This window comes from Heteronotia binoei, chromosome 21, assembly GCF_032191835.1.
Source record: "Heteronotia binoei isolate CCM8104 ecotype False Entrance Well chromosome 21, APGP_CSIRO_Hbin_v1, whole genome shotgun sequence".
Classification (NCBI taxonomy): domain Eukaryota; kingdom Metazoa; phylum Chordata; class Lepidosauria; order Squamata; family Gekkonidae; genus Heteronotia; species Heteronotia binoei.
In genome coordinates this window covers 165,399,803-165,416,810 of record NC_083243.1, presented here as the reverse complement: position 1 = coordinate 165,416,810, position 17,008 = coordinate 165,399,803, and the positions used below count along the sequence as shown (strand labels likewise).

At 41.6% G+C, this 17,008-nt stretch overlaps 2 protein-coding genes across 2 annotated transcripts in view; one reads left to right on the top strand and one right to left on the bottom strand.

Moving 5' to 3' along the window:
- Positions 1-1,124: 1,124 nt before the first annotated feature.
- BET1L (Bet1 golgi vesicular membrane trafficking protein like) lies at positions 1,125-5,902 on the bottom strand. The gene is made up of 4 exons (XM_060263176.1): positions 5,777-5,902; positions 5,013-5,104; positions 4,725-4,781; positions 1,125-2,230 (listed from the first exon to the last, which is right to left on the bottom strand). Exons 1-4 carry the CDS (start codon positions 5,793-5,795, stop codon positions 2,063-2,065), a joined length of 336 nt encoding a protein of 111 aa, XP_060119159.1. The 5' UTR covers positions 5,796-5,902; the 3' UTR covers positions 1,125-2,062.
- Positions 5,903-7,084: 1,182 nt separating this feature from the next.
- Positions 7,085-17,008, top strand: part of RIC8A (RIC8 guanine nucleotide exchange factor A) — a 32,021-nt gene continuing 22,097 nt past the window's right edge. The window contains exons 1-3 of the mRNA XM_060263178.1: positions 7,085-7,285; positions 10,596-10,780; positions 16,449-16,496. Of these exons, the coding sequence (XP_060119161.1) occupies positions 10,697-10,780; positions 16,449-16,496 (132 nt within the window). The 5' untranslated portion in view covers positions 7,085-7,285; positions 10,596-10,696. The remainder of the gene's footprint in view (positions 7,286-10,595; positions 10,781-16,448; positions 16,497-17,008) is intronic.

The window sequence follows — 17,008 nt, the reverse complement described above, 5'->3', positions numbered from 1 at the left end:
ATTTGTTGTATGAGATTATACAAAGAAAGGTCTGACATTAACTATGTAGACTAGCAATGGCTTGCACCAAAGCTGCTTTAGTTTCAGGGATAGGTTCACTGCTTTCTCAGAAAATAATCTTTGGTGCTTAATTTTAAAGAATTCAGGGCTCAAGACTGACTAGATTTTCACTGGTTCTAGAGCCATTTCACATTAATATATTTCATCCTTTAAAATCTTAGAGTGAATAATCTTGTTTGTCAAGTTTCCATATTAACCTTAATAATGTGATACATGAATCCAACAAACATATTTGGAATCACATTATTACACAGATACTTGTCACAAGCTGACAACTAGCTTCCTCACGATTGGTAGCTAAATCAAACCAATTCTGATATGTCAAACATTTGAAAGAATTATACAATAGGAGTTTCTTTTTTTTGGCAGCAAAAAATACATACAAGCTACAGGAGCTTCTCTGGTTTGCTCATTTGTTGTAAAGAGAAATGAGCAGCTGTCTAGAAGCATGGATCAGAGATCCTGCCTGGTAATTATGAAAGCAACCTCTATTAACTTACTCTTTGCATGTGTTTATAGCAAAACTTTGCTTTCCAAGGCAACAGGTTTACAACAGACAAAAGAGACTGCTTACTATATTTTAGAACTTATTCCCAGGAAATATAGAAAATAAGATAGCCTGGTCAGTGTTCGAAGACAGTTTAGTTTTAATTTTCAACTTTAAAAACTAGGGATCCCTGCCCACCAAGTATTTTCAGAAAGAAGATTGGCCAGATGGGCTTCTGCCCATTTGAGATCTGATAGGCTATGCAGATTAAAATAACACCTCAGTGATAGCTGCCTCTACAGTGTTGGTTTTATTCTCTCTGATGTCTTTCCCAGTGTATTTTTAAAATCTACTCCTCTTATCCTCTGCACTGCACTTGGGCTTCCTTTCTTAAAGGGAAAGATCTACAAGAAATACAGTGACTGAGCCAAAATCCAGAAGAGACTGGACCAAGAAGTTTTCCTCCTTATAGTCTTATTTTTGCTGCAAAACAGTAATCAATGACAACTTTCTTCTGAGAAACCAGAATGTTAGACAACTTGTCAAGATATGGTACAATTAATACATGTGTACCAGCTTAGTTCTAAAACTGCTGTATTTTTTCTCCATGGTGGATACCAAAGTCCCAACAAATATAAAAACTGAGGAATGCTAATTATGAAAATGATACATTATGAGGAAATACAAAAAAGTTATTTGATTCCAATCAGGCTGTTGGCTCAGGATAATTATTAAACAGGTCTAGGCAAATTAATCTAGGACAGAACACTACAAAGCACTTAACAGCAAGAACTGGAAAAAAAGAGAGGGGAAAACCTTTCCATAATTGAAATAAGTTTTGAAATAAATATAGCTTGTTATATGGTCTGGTATATCCAATATACAAATATAAATAACCCAGAAAGGATACATTGGGCAGAATGAGAAAGAAGCAAACAGAAATGTTACCACTGTGCAAGTACTTTCCCCCCTTTCCAATATGCGCATTCTAGGTGCAATTCTATTCTAACCAGCCAGTTCTACTGTTAATGGTAGCTATAAAAGCTTGTGTTTCCAGAAGTAAACATAATTAATGAATTTTGCAAGGAAAAAGTCCCCCCCCGAGAGTGATTAGTTTTTAGGAGATGCATACATCCTAGTATCACAGTCCTTCAAGCAACACATTTCTGCTAGTGTCAAGATTTTGTTGCTGAATCACAAAATCATAGAAGGCATCAGCAGTGTTCTTCTCTTTACATACCCTGGAAAGGGTATAGCAATATGTGAAAGTTTCACTTCAACAATATGAATTATGCTGTAAACTTGCAAAGGGAGAATGACAGAATATTATCCTTTTGAAAATAAAAAAGATAATCTCAAAGCAACCCCAAGAGGATGCTGGAGACCATACTGCAGTCTTTAGATCATTGTAAACACAATAATAATCCTTCCCAGGAAATACATTTGAAAGTACTTCATAGTCCATTCCAACCCCCTTCAACACACATTCCAATACAACATCTTTATGCTCCCTCCTCAAGTCCGTGTTCTTGTCACCAAATAATAAAGGATGAAGAAGACAACAACCAGTCCAGCAGAGACATAACAAAGGAGTTTACGATTGTCCCTTCCTGAACGAGTCATGGTGGAAAACCGTTTCACGCTCCCTGTCAGAAGTCCTGTTACACTCATGAAGTCTGTGTCCTGTGACAAAGAGTAGCAAAATAAGAGGTTTAGATTAGAAGACATTGCTTGTCAGAACAGAATTCTTTCACTCTGTAACAGAAGAACACTAACATGGAAACTGCAAATCAACACAAGCAAGATATTTTTATAAATCCATTTTAGAGGAACTAGCCTCAAATAGGTTTCAAAGGCAGAAAAGTCAGCAACCCCAGTTCCATTCAAAACTGTAAAAAATAACAGAAGGGGGTTAAATGCAAACACATGTACATAAATTTGAAGACAGATAACATCTTAACCGCTCTTAAATCTAACAGTATTAACAGCTGTACAGCTGTTCTGAATGTACACAATGTTACCTCAGATATACAATAACCTGAAAGAGCTAATTACTTGAGCCACTCACCCCTAATGAACTTCAAAGCCTAACAGAAACTTGAGTTTCAGTTTCTCAGCATGGTGCAATGGACAGAGCTTAAAGTCTGAATGCAGAAGACGAATGCAAAAGTTGCACATACAGGCATTCTACTGAATGCAATAAGTGCCACAACTTCATAGAATGCATGCACAGATTAATTCCTGAGCAATTTTCATCACTTATAGTGAGTTGTGCACTTTTTCCCCTTATGGAAGTACTTCCCACATGGGTCAGTTTGGGGAAGGGAACCTCAGCTTGTTCACTCCCCAATTTTAAAAATAAAGACACAGCCATTTGGTGAGGAGACTGGACAGATTAATTGCTCAGCTAATCATGGGCTGCATTTGCAGGTTACATAAAGCCTGCCTGCCCGAGCCAGTCTTCTTGGTGGAACTACCTAACTCTCCTTCCCAGTTTCACAGTATGGAAAATGCTGGTTGCTTTGGGCCCAACAGGAATTTTCCTAGACACTGACTTTGAGAAAGGCCTTTAAAAAAAACAACCCTGCTCCATACTGTGATAGGGAGTGGAAATTTAGAAATAAAGAGGCCTGCTAAGAGTAAGGACCTAACTAAGGTGGTGGAGGTAAGGCCCTAACTAAGGTGGTGAGTGAGTGGGGGCTGCCTGGTAAATTAGTACTCAGCCAGCACTCTAAGGTAAGAGGCAGAGCTAACCAAATGAGGTACTTTGGCCTGTCTGGTCCACATACTAAGGGAAGGAACTCATTTTGTGCTGGTCATCAGTGCCCCAAACCCTCATGCTGCCCTGTGCAAGGTAAATGGCTTCAATGGACAGTACCTCTTAGTACAACATTGGTGGGCAGGAAAAGATAAACAAAGAACAGCTGGTTTGCCACTTGGGGTTTGGAGCCCAGATGGGACTGCCCATATGCAGGCAAACCTATTGGTTAACCTCTTAGGGTACCTGTACAAACAGAGGGATAGCTGAATTACCAGTTGCAGTTCAGCTTTTAAAAATAAACCTTAGTGCAACCCAAAGCTGGTGTCTTGTGTTTTTCATTTTTAGGGTGAGAGAAAATAAATTCACAACATTTGGAAAGATCTTATCACACAAAATTTCATAATATATGTATTATTCTATACTGGATCACTGAACACTTGTTTATCAGAAGACAGCCATCTCCTCTGAATGCCATCTTTAACCCTCACTCTTCATTAAGATGAAATAGCATAACTCCCAGCCCCGTAGCCACGGGAGGGGCGGGGGGGCATGGCCCTCCATTGAACCCCCCTTTGACTAGTGTGGCCCCCGAACTCCCTGCTGCTCTTGCGGCCCCCACTCCCCTCCGCACGGCGCCTCCCCCCCTTCCTCCTTCCCATCCCGTAAAGCATCGGCTCCTCCTGGGGCTCTTTCCAACCCCCCCCCCCCATCACAGGAAAAGCTGTGCAGGGAGGCCGGCGCTCCTCTGCTGGCTCTCCAGCACCAGCACGCCCTGCAAAAGTGCCTACCGCCTCTGCTGCTTCCTCCCTACCTCCCTCTCCAGATCGCGTGCGAGGGAAGTAGGGAGGAAGCAGCGAAGGCGATGGGTCTCTTGCAGGGCTTGCTGGTGCTTCCTTTCACTGTGGCCTCAGCGCTAAAGCTTCAGAGAGCGCTGGAGGGCCAGCAGAGGAGCGCCGGCCTCCCCGCGCAGCTTTTCCTGTGATTGGCGTGGGGGGGGGGGCTGGAAGGAGCCCAGGAGGAGCCGGCACTTCAAGGGTGAGAGGGAGGAAGCGAGGGAGAGGCGCCACGCAGAGGGGGGCAGGGGCTGCCAGAGAAGCGGCGCAAGAGAGAGCGGGGGCCACAAGAGGGGGGCCCCCTCCGTTTAAAATTTTATTTTGTGGGCCCTCCCACCGAAGATTTTCTGGCTACCGGCCTGATAACTTCATTCTTCTTGGATGAAAAAAGGAAGTAGTAGGGGAAAGAGGAGGGCAGCAGGAAGTTAAAATCCACAACTCTCTGGAAGAATTGACAGGACATTGGAATGTGTTTTTTTTCCTTCCCATATAAAAAGCCTGTTGCTTTATAATCACTCAAGAAGGGCATATAAATATATTTTAAACACTAATAATTATGCATGTGATGTAAATAGCTTCTTACCATCCCATCCACATAGTGATTTTGATCCTCAACATCTTTATCAATGTCCAGGGCAAGCTATTCAAGATACAGAAAGAAGTGATTGGTATCTTCTAGAAACAGGAGCTCCTTTGGATAAGGTTAATAAGCATTCCAAACACAAGAGTATATGAGCTGCTGAAGTGAACATTATTGTAAACACAAACAGGAGCATCACTTGCTCATTCCAGTTCTCCCACAGCTGTATATTAGAAAATGTCTATGAATGAACATTCATGATTAAAAAACAAGTACATTAAATAAACAAACCGATTTTAGCCTAGTGACTTTAGTGGCTAGGTTTTCTGCCATTAGCTTGTTTTCCATATCTATCATCTCATCCACAGCACTTGGGTTCTGACCTGAAATAAAAGAGAGAATCTAAGCAGTTATCATAAATACAGAAAAGACCACATATAGCAGTTAAACAAAAGATGTATGCAAGACTGATCTGTTAATATCTCGCAGACCTTCCTGCATCTTACTCAAAAACTTATTTGGCATTTGTTTTTATGAAAGGCCTTGCTGTTCCCCCTACTGCTGCTGTAACAGAAGGAAAGCCATTACATATATCTAATTCTTTAGATAGATAATCCAATTATGGGTTCTGGTTTAACCTATGTGGTGCTTTCCCATCAAATCTATTTTCTTTCAGTGCCCCAGCCAGGCAAATGAAGGACTGGAGAACTGGGCAACCCCATATATAAGCAAAATGAGAGTGAAGACTAGAGGTCTGCGGCAGGGGCGACCGCTTTTTGTTCAGCAAGGTGACTTCCGTGCTTTTCACAGCCCTCCCATGGACAGAAATTCGGCAAGGAAAGCATTTTCCTCAGTCTGGAGAACTGGACAGTCTAGGAGGGAGGAAACGTGTCACCACCAGCTAAATTTCCACCAAACAGCTGAAAGGAAAAAAAAAACCAAGTGGCAACTCTGAGACACAACACGTCCTCCCTCCCCTCCCTCGAGGAAGAAAAATCCCCTGAAGAAAATCTAGTCCAGCGCTATCAAGAGCTACCCCCCCCTTCCGCTCTCACCTCGGCCCCAGTCCGCCATGTCTGCTTCCTGCCTCCGTGTCCCGTCCCGCCCACCGAGAGGAGGAGCATTATGGAGCACCCGCCCCTGGGAAGAGCCTTCCGAGTGGCGGCTTGCAATCCGCGCCCACGGATAAGGCGGAGGGAGGACGATGGCGGCTTAACATTAGACCTCCTGCTATAAAGCGATCAGACACAGTGATCCTTACCCAAAAAAAAAAATACACAATTTCCGTTTTGGGCTCCAGAACGCCTTAGTTTCTGCCGAAGATTACTGACTGGCCAGACTGAGGCAAAGAAGCTTGCCTGACAGACTCTTATCCCTCATACAGGGATAAGGAAGTTGAGCTGAAATCATTAATTGTCGCCAATCAAACTGTGGTTAAAGAGACAAGTTACACTGTGCTGATCTCGTCTCTATGCTAAGCTAAAGGAAAGGCACTGAAATTCCTGGAGATTTGGAAGTAGAACTTGAGAGAGGACCATAATGCCATAAAGTCCACCCTCCAGATCAGCCATTCACCCAGGGGAATTGATGTCTGTCATGTGGAGATCAGATGTAATAATTGCAGGAAATCTCCAGGCCCCAAGCTTGGAGGCAACCTTACAGCATCTTCTTTGAGGTGGGACAATTGTCTGTGCAGTGTAGCTCCTCTGTCCGCAGACCAGAGAAATACATTCCAGTCTACTATTCCAAATTACATTACATTCTACTATTCATTACAGTCCACTTTTTTAGATAAGAAATAAAATAAAGAGGATGTATAGCCCTTTGGAGGGATTGGTGGGAATACCAGTAAGACTGAATAAAGACTGAATGGCCATGGAGAATGTGAGTCAGATCAAGAGAACTCTAACCCAGTCCAATGCCATGTAGCTTGGGGGCTCAAAATAGCAAATGGGACAGGACATTTTCTTACTGATACACTCCATACTGATATTTACCTATTTAGTTTTGTCCCTGCTGACTGGTATGTATGATTTCTCTGTAGTGTGATGTCCTCTTCACGTGCAAGTTGTTACTTGATTTTGCAGTCCTCAAACGATGAGCATGTGTCTCAATTTCTTTACTAGTTTAGACGTCTTTACTAGTTTAGACGTTTATTGCTTCCGTCTCTTGTTTAGGGGACAAGGGCAGGAGAAAAAAAGCAGAGGACGATCATCCTCTCAGTGGCTACGATTTGTCACTTCCGCCTAGTTTTGCATCCACCCTTTTCTATGACAGGAGGAGTAAAAGGTTTGTGGAAAGAGCAAGGAACTCCGCGGGGGAGGGCGAGTTCTTTTCCAGCAGTAAGCCCTGGAAGGCAACCCGAGATGGTGCTTTTCCGGCTGCCTCCTCTGGTATTCCGCTAGTGGGATGTTCCAGCAGACCAACAACAATACCGCTTCCTGCGCTTGAAAACCGCGTCTGAGGAGGGGCTGGGGACCGGGAGCTGCTGCTGCATGCAGGAAACGGAGCAAGAAGCTTGATAGAAAACCCGCACACAAAAGGCCGCAAAGCTTAACGAAAAGGTATTTCCCCCTATTTAATTCATTAGTAATCGGGTTGGTTTATATGTTTCTAATTTAAGTAAAAGAGTCCCGTGGCGCAGAGTGGTAAAGCTGCAGTACTGCAGTCGGAGCCCTCTGCTTGCGACCTGAGTAAGATCCCAGCGGAAGCAACGTCACCCCAGAGTCGAAAACGGCTGGTGCTTTTCTAAAAAGACTTAGGATGGGTCATGGCAGTAGCCCAGGATAGCTCGATCTCAGAAGCTAAGCAGGATCGGTCCTGGCTAATATATGGGTGGGAGATCACTAGGGATGTGTGTAAGGTTGCTATGCAAAGCCAGGCAATGGCAATGGCAAGCAAACCACCTTTGAGCATCTCTTGCCTTGAAAACCCTACCAAGTCGCCATAAATCAGCTGGGGTGTGTGTGTGTGTGTGTGTGTGCGTCTGGTATATTTTGAAAGATTCAAGAATGGCTTAGCAGCTTAACAGAAACACATTTGATTCCAGCCTTACAATTATACAGATTCATGCTTGTTTACATAGGTTGTGTGTGTTGCAACAAAAGAATTAGCACGATTCATACCTGTTGCTATCAAAATCATACTAGCATTTGAGGTATTAGTTTGTCAGAGAAGGCGGCAATCACTTGTGTATTATGCTTCCAGTGCTGGAAGCTATTGGTGATAAACCTACATAATCAGGCTATCATGTGAAAGTAGCTGTTATGATAACCATGGACATGTCCAAAGGATGGTGCCTAGCTCCATATCAAAAGGCATCACTTCCATGTAAATTGTCTCAACATTTCACTGCATAATAACAGATAGAATAATTAAATATTATACAGACTGTATTTATAGCATTGCAGTTGAAGTTTGAGTCACACAAAAATGCTGTGATTTGTTCTTGTGCCTGTCACATGGTAAATGGGTCATCCATCTCTAATATTTGTTGTGAGCACAAAACTTTCTCCATTGCAGCTCTTCTTAAGAAATATCAAGCAACGATGTGCTAAATCACGATTTGTACTTGTGACAGAAGAAGAGCTGTAATGGAGTAAGTTTTGTGCTCACAACAAATATTAGAGATGACCCATTTTGAAAGATTCATACCACTCAAGAATGGTTTAGCTTAACAGAAATGCATTTGATTCCAGCTTTACAGCCCGTTGCAATAAATGAGATTATCTGTGGCTAGAACAGAAACTATGGATTACACACAGGGAGAATGATGGAAAGATTAAACACAATAATTTATGATGATCTACAGGGACAGTTTTTCTAATCTTGATATCTACAGATACCAATGTCCCGAGGTGGCAGAAAGAACTTCTGTCACTGTTATCTTTCAAAGTATCAAGCCCAAATGCTAGAAAATGTATTGTCCATGTGACAGCTGAACTTGTGTGATCTGACTTTACTGTGGAGTTTTCTGGAATCCATTAGGTTTCATCAGGATTTCCACCTTACAAGATTTCAAGGATAGAAGTCCCGAGTACAGTTCTAGATGAAGACAACTAATTGCACATAATAGGTTGAGATACTGGATGATGATGCATTCTACTAAGTATTCAGAAGACTAAGTATTATTTTCAGTGCCAGTTTAAGTGAGGATATATCCTTCCAAGTGCATTGAAGTCAATGGGATTGGAAGGGTGGTGGTCCCTTTCCTAAGAGCTGAGGGTTTGAAAGGAATCACAGGAAGGAAATACACATTGGAAATCTACCCCGCCCCCCCCCCCCAAAAGATCTCCCTGTTGATTGATCTCTAAATTGTCAGGGATGTGAGCAGCCTTTCTCCCCCTCTACTTCCCCTTTCGTTTGCTTTCAACATTCTGTCCCTTCAGGCCTCATCATTTCCCTATCTGAAGGTTTCCTTCCTTTTGGTTAATTTACAAAGTCACAATTTTCTGCATATCTGGAAAGTTCCCTAAGATAGCAGAAACCCCTCCTTTGTCTGTTTTTGGCCCCATTGTTTTATGTTTTTGATTTGCATGGGGGCCAGCACTTGGCTCTTGAGATCAGCATAGTCCCTATATTATGTCTTCAGACTTTCCCTCCCTCCCCATTAACTGAATTTGCTGGTTTTAAAAGAGAACAGAATTATTCTTATTGTAAATTACATTTAAAACTCACCCAAGTGTTGACATAGAATTACGTATTTATGGCATACTATTTATTTAGAGGTAATGTTAAATAGAAATTACTCTGTGTTTAGTGGGTTTCAAAGAATTATCAGTAGATAGTCTTTGATTTAATTGTAAATGTACATCTAACTATATACCTGATGGCTAGTTACAGTGTTGTTCCACAGATCATTCCCTCAGTAAACTTATAAAATGTGAGAGATAGACCATATAAGTGAGAAGCAATTGTTTAACAGTGGGGCATATGGTATTCCAGGAATGTCATCGGGTTTTTCTCATTCTTGCTTGTACACAGCTTTCAACTGTAGGCAGATATTCACTGTGTTTGGCCTCTCACAGTTTTTCAGATCTGTTTTTACATAGCACGGGTGACTTATAGAATGCTCCAGAGCTCCTCATGATAAAGTTCACACCTCCCAAGTGTATAGTGGCTTAGGAGTGGACTTGTCTCCTGGTGCCTCTGCTGCTGTCATCACACCCTGTGAAATATGCTGTGATAGAACGACTACTAGAGAGAACCAAGCACGTCTGCACTCTTTAAACGGTTGCCATCTTTCCGTTTTGAGCATGTTTAACATGCATAGTACAGTTAGTAAGGTGGTGCAGAAGGAAACTCTGACAGTGGAACCAAGGGGTACAGGACTCTTTGGACACAGCAGAGGTCAAAGCTATTTATTTGTTGAGAAGATTCTTCTAAATGTATTTTCAAACAGGTTCAGAGATGTGGATCTGATATGTGAATCAATTTTTAAAAGTCTCTGTGCTCAGCTTTACTAAGTTTTTTGGCCCCCTCACTTTTTCTACCCGAAAAAGGATATCACTGATTTAACTGTGACAAGACAGAGATTAATCTAGATTGTTTGTGCATACTTCTTGCTTCCCTGGGACCTTTCTGGGTGTTTCTATACAGTAAGAGAAATCAGGACAGTCGATGAAGGAGGAAGGCTATTTTAGGGAGCTGTAGCAAGCATTCTCTGGTAATCCTTTGTTAAGGGGGAGGGGAGAGGCTTGCTAAGTGCTTTGCTTGGAAGGCATTTATAAAACACTGAAAAGCTGAGCGAGGAAGAGGATTAGTGTGAGAGAGCGAGTGAGTTACTGGCTGGTTTGACTGGGTTATCCATCTGCTCTGTGCTTTGAGTATACTGCAGTGGGCAATCTCATTTGCTTTTGTCCCTTTCCTCCTCAGCTGTGTAACAAGGCCCCTGTACATCTGCCATTCTCCTGCCAGACTGTAAAGCTTCCTGCCGTGTTTTCCAGCACTCTAGCCTTTCTCCACTCAGTGGAGCAATGGCGCTCCAGACTGTGCTAGAGACTGTAGAACGTGGGGAACAAGATACTGTTCTCAAAGTGTTGCAGATTTACAACCAAGAGGTGAGTGTTTGTTGGGAGTTGTTTGCCTGATGACACTGTGAAGAATCAGCTGGAGAATCTGTGCTGGGTGGTTGTGGTATCATTCTCGATATTGCCTCCTGAGGTTTTGTCAGGCAATGCATTACTGGAATAAAATGTTACCAGGCTCCATAAGCATGCATATATTTTGCTAGCAAAAGCAGAAGGTCTTTCTCAGCTGCTTGCTAAAAAATTAGATCCATGGGGAGATCATGATATTCTGGCCAGTGTGAGATATTCTGGGGAAATAGATACTAATGGTGGGAGGGGACAGGTTTAAGACAGCAGAAGGGAGAAGAGAACCATATGTGGCAGGCAGATGTGTGCTATTAATAAACACAGCTGGGGAAGGAGATATATATGGTGTAACTACCATGAGGCATGCAATGTAAGATAATTGAGGAATCTCCTAGCTTTGGGATTCGCCATAGATATTTGAAAACCAACTGGGAATGAAACAGTGCCTCAAGGCATTAACTGTGAAGAGTTGATCCAAAATATTTCATAAAACTTATAGCTCTTCCAGTAATAAGCATATCTCACTACTTAAAATCAATCTGCAATCTGGAGGTATGCTCACAAAACTAACTTGTAAGTATTTGCACTAGCGCTATGTTTAGATTTGCAAATGTTTGCATCACCCCCCCCCACACACACACACCATGTACAGTAACCTTCCAGTGCAATTAAGAAGCAAACAGAGTTGCAAATATTATATATGACCTAAATGGATAATAGGTATTTTGTATTTGAATATGGAATGACTTTTTACAGAATAAAATCATTAGTTCGTCTAGCTCAGTGCTGTCTGCTTCGATTGGCCTAAACTTTCCAAAATTTTGCACAGATGTCTTTCTTAGCCCTGACTTGGAATCCTTTTTACTCACAGATGCTGGGAACTGAACCTGAGATTTTCTGCAGGCAAAGCTTGTTCCCTGTCAGTAAACCTTCCCCATGTATTTCAGTTGGGCAGTTTTACTTTGGTGAAAATCCTGGTAGTAATACTGACAACAAGAATGAACCAAGCAGTGGCAGATAAAATACCTGAACGTTATTATTTATTAACAGAGCAAACTTCCTTGCTCTTTGGAGAGGCAATACATTTTTATGAGTAATTTTGAACAGAGTTCTACTGTCCTACTTGCTTTGTAAACAGACAAACCACTTGGCTGGATATTTCCCCATCTGAATGTAGCAGGTTGATGCTCTTCCCAGAATGCTCTTAAGCAATTCATGGTCTGCTTTCAGTATGGAAAGACATTAATATTGAAGTGAACTAAGAATTTATGCTGGGGAATGCAAAATGTGAGGCAGAGTGGATTTGTGGATATGGTTGCATGCCGCTGATGATAAGGCAGTGGGATAGGCCTGCTTTGTGCAGTGTGGCACGTCAGTGCTCTGCAGAACAGGCTTGTAGCAGCCTATTTAGGCTGATAATGTCAACTACACTTCTGAGGCACTGAAAACTCTCTCTTTCATGTGAGAAGAAATACAAACAGGATAGGCCTGTTTAGAGCTTTTTTTATATAGAAAAAGCCCAGCAGGCACTCATTTGCATATTAGGCCACACCCCCTTTCATCATCATTGTTTCACACAGGGTTTTTTTGTAGAAAAGGCCCAGCAAGAACTCAGCATGCACAGGGGGTTGTGGCAGATGCTCAGGAAGACATACAGAAGTAGAAAGAATTATCTGAAGCTAAAACAAAATTTAAAAACTTCTGAGCTAGAACAAAACTCTAATTGATTGCAGTGGTTACTAATAATATAACATTGGCTAGGTAGCTCTAGATTTTTCCCTGTATTATGCCAAGACTCTTTAAAATGTATTCAGTTGCAGTGAATGTGTGTTATAATACAGAATGTCTTAAAAAGGTCTATGGCTAGCAAATGATGATGCTTCCCATTTTGCCCACATTTTCTTTTGCTACACTCCTGTTATTGTGTTCCGTTTCCATGTAGGCTTCTGGTCAAGTTCCCACTTTTGACGTTTAAATCTTTGGTCCCTTCTTGTGACTCTATTTACTGTTTCAGTATCTTTTTTCACCTGCCAATCCTTTTTTCTTGGCTTGACCTTAGATTTCTTCCTCTGCTTTGCATCTCTGCCCTTTCTCTTGTGTTGCCCCTTTTCTTTAGAGCAGGGCCACAAACCTTTTTCAGAGTGTGAGCACATTTGGAGTTTTGACAACAAAGGGTAGTGAGCACAAGCATAAAATGTGTGCCACTGGAGGAGGAGCCAAACACATAATGGCTGCCCCCGGAGACAGAGACAACCGCAGAGCGTCAGGGAGTGAGGTTATGCATAACTTTGATAGTATCTCTTCAGCATTTCAGACAGAAGTTCTGTTTCATGGGATGCCTTTTAAAATCAATATATTAAAATTAGTGTTGTTTAAAATATATTCTTGCATGCATAAAAATAAGTATGCATAATGAGCTAGCTAAGAAACTCTCATCTGGCAGTATCTGTCCATTTTATAGGCATCTAACACATTTATGCAAAAGGAAAAGGCAAACACGCTTCTTTTGCATACTTTCCACTCTTATAAAGGTGTAGTCTTCTTGGATTGTCAGCCTGACGTAGTATTTGATATTAATTTCTGTACACTGCCTTGTTTTTAAGGTGGCTTATAAATAATAAAACCACATAAAACATCTAAAGCAGGGGTAGCCAAACGGTGGCTTGTGAGGCACGTGCGGCTCTTTCACACATATTGTGCGGCTCTCAAAACCGCCCCTCCACCCCGCCCCATTGGCTAGCTTGGAGAAGGCATTTGTCTCTTTAAATCACTTTTCCAAGCCAAGCCAGCAAACAGCTTGGAGAATGCATTTAAAGTTAAAAGTTGCTTTCTTTCCACCTCCCCCCCATCAATTTGCCTTCCTTCCTTCTGTCCATCCGTCTTGTGGCTCTCTCAAACATCTGACATTCATGTCTTGCAGCTCTCAAACATCTGGCATTTGTTCTGTGTGGGTCTTACATGAAGCAAGTTTGGCCACCCCTAATTTAGAGCCACTGATGAGCATATTCTTTCTTCTGTGGCCTTACATGTAACCAGCAGTAGCTTGGTAGTAAATGACTGCTAGATGAATCAGCAGTAAACTGCTGTTTCCCCTGGGATGCTTGAACCAGACAATGGGCACAAGCTAGCTAAAGATGGACATAATTAAGCATTATTGATTCCAACAGGACTTAAATAAGTAACAACTAAGATTCATTCTTTTGCTTTTAATTTAATTAAAAGTGTAATTAATTTTAGCTCAATGTAGATAATTTTGGGGTAATATGAACACAGGAAGCTGCCTTATACTGAATCAGACCCTTGGTTCATCAAGACCAGTATTGCCTACCACCTTATAGTCATTGTTTAGCATAATTACCAAAAGGCAGTACTCACCATGATAGCTGTGATGGCATCCCGCCCGCCCCCCCCCCCCCCGGAAATGCAGGGCTGCAGCAGAACTGTAACAAAGGAAAACATTGAAAAAGCCTTGGGAAAGGAGTGCAGGAAAGCTGCCCATGTGGATGCTGCATGGCCACTGTACACACCTCTGCAGCAGCAACAAGAGCTCTGTGGAGAATCGTCACAATGCTGATGTAGCCAGTGTCTACCTGTGAAGATACTTCTGTGCCAGCCAACAAAAGAAGTGGTGGGGAGAGAGGTTGTACTTGGCCAGATATACTGAGAGCAAACTGAGCTCTGGCAACACTGTAAGCACCTCACAATTCGCCTCGGCCTGTTGAGTAGACAACTAGCTTTTTGTGCTGTTCAAATTATCTTCCACGCTATTGTTTGGCATGCGTGCCAGAGATGGCCTATAAGCAATACTGGAATGATGCTTTTTCACGATGGTATTATGGAAACATTTCTAAAGCTGAAATCTAAATTTTTGTTTCATCTGGGATTCTCATAAGAGAGAAGTGATCACCAGTTGTTGTGTGTGACTCTGGCTGTCGAGAGTGATTTGCCTAGGTCTGTTTTGAAAATCTACCTTGTACATAATTGGGTAAATGAAAAGTAAATTTGCCAAATAGCTTTCTGGCCTGGTGATTAGGAATGGTGTACATGGTACTATAATTTTATGAGGCAATTTGGAAGTCAGAATAAAAAGCAAGAGGTCTAATTTTGGTTCTGTACTTTCTTTTCTGTTCATCAGTCCTTCGGGACCAGTGGGTAGACAGGAATCATGAGCTGCCATTTACAAAAGATTTTCCTTGAATTTAGGAATCCTTGGATGACCAATGACTGCTACTTCAAATTAGAACAATTTGCCCATCTGGAGTTGCTCTGTCACTTCATTGTGAAGAAATATCAGTATTTGCACTGATTGTAAAATCACCTCAGGACAGTGAATTTCAGCACAGAAGAGGAAAGTGGAGGATTGACTCAAACAGTCTGAAAGATATAAACTATTTAAATGGAGGGGAAAATACGTAGCCGTTGAGGGGGGTGAACTTAAACTGTATGTCTCAACTTTGAATAAAAAGAGTTTGGTTGTACAAGCAGGATTATCAGGTGGTATGTGAGAATAAGAGGAGGTAACAGATTCAGGAAGAAGATTTTAATTAGATGACTTTGGTGGCTTTGTCTTACATAAGATGTTTGGATGGAATTGAGCTTTTTTTCTTTTTTTTTTTGCTGCTTCAACTAGGTCTAATGGCTTCACTCATTTTCAAATACTTACAATGCCATTGTGATACATTCCAGTTCTGTATAAAATGTTTTGTGGTCTTTGTCAGGCTCTTCTAACATATCAGACTTTCTCTTTTCTCGTTTATTAATCCCTTTATAATGAAATAAACCATATCAAAGACTACTGAACATTAAAATCATGTTAGGCATAGTTAACTAGGGATTACAATGTGTAAAAACTGTCCAAAATTCAGTTTACTAGGAATGATGGAATGAAATATACTAGGTTTCTGTGTGGCAGATTTATAAGAATATTTACATAGAAGAAATGGATACTGACTGAATGGTACACTTAAACTTTGCCTTCCAAAATTGAAGGATGGAAACTAATAGAAAGAGGATCTCTAGAAACCTGCTGTTACACCATGATATACGTAATAGCTTTTTCAAGACGTGGGGCTGTTGTCCTGTTGAGTCTGATTGCAGTCTAAAGTAATATACTGTAGGTAGTCCCTGTTGACTTCAAATGGGCTTTCCAGGCACAAGTTAGTTGGGGGATTGCAGATAAAGATTGCTTTATTCAGAGCCTCATGTCATAAACAGCATTAATGTTACATCCAAATTGTCCTTTGTTATTACCTGCTATCTTCAGTATAGCATGACCTGTAAGCTGAGATTTGTTCAAAGGCCCCACTAATTTCCTTGGGTTCTGAACTACCCAGGATGATACTATCTAAGCTTTTCTCCTTTCCCCTTATCAGTTTTCAATAGGTTGTTTTTCCTTTTGCAGTGTTCTTTTCTAGTCTGCATGCTGCCTGGCTGGGTCTGTTATGCTGTTTTATGTGAATCATGGGACTCATGTCTGTTAGCCGCCCTGAGCCCGCCTGGCGGGGAGGGCGGGATATAAAAATAAAATATTATTATTATTATTATTATTATTATTCAGAATAAAACTGTTGATTTGTTTGCTTAAAGCAAATATAATTTTCTTGATTTGCTTCAATTGACTTTGTATTCTCAGAAGTCTCAGTGTTTCACCTTTGAAGATGAGGAACAAGAAGAAAGAAAGGCAAGTCATTTTCTAATTCTTTGGGGTTTGTGAGATCATGCTGACTGGTTGAGAGAGGTAGCTGGTGCCACACTGGAATGACTGTTGTTAGCCGCCCTGAGCCGGTTTGGGGAGGGTGGGATAGAAGTGCAATAAATAAATCACACATTGGAGAAATACTGGGGAAAGAAGAGACAGTGTCCTGAACCAGTGGTCTTTGGCTCATGGGCAGTTTGTAGAGTCTCACCTACTGGGTCGCAAGCCCCTTCCTTAGAGCCACCATTTGTTTTGCTGCTGTTTTGAAGAACCTGCTGCTAATACCCATGCAGAGACAGCAAGGGTGCCGTGCCTCTTGCCTCCCTTTGTGCCCATGCTGAGAGGAGCAGCATGGTAGTAAAGGGAGGTCACTTCATAGTGGAGAGGATACCTCTAGGAAAATTTTTTTTGTTAAAATTCGGGTCTATTGCTCTTGAAAAATACTGTTATTTCCTGATATTCCTGAATTCCAATATCAGTATGGTGTTGGGATTTAG

Bases quoted from the DNA above. Each gene is read 5' to 3' on its own strand.
- BET1L (XM_060263176.1), bottom strand. The intron at 4,782-5,012 runs GTTTGTTTATTT...TATCTTGAATAG, and splicing joins AAGTCACTAGGCTAAAATCG to CTTGCCCTGGACATTGATAA. The intron at 2,231-4,724 runs GTAAGAAGCTAT...TCTTTGTCACAG, and splicing joins ATCACTATGTGGATGGGATG to GACACAGACTTCATGAGTGT.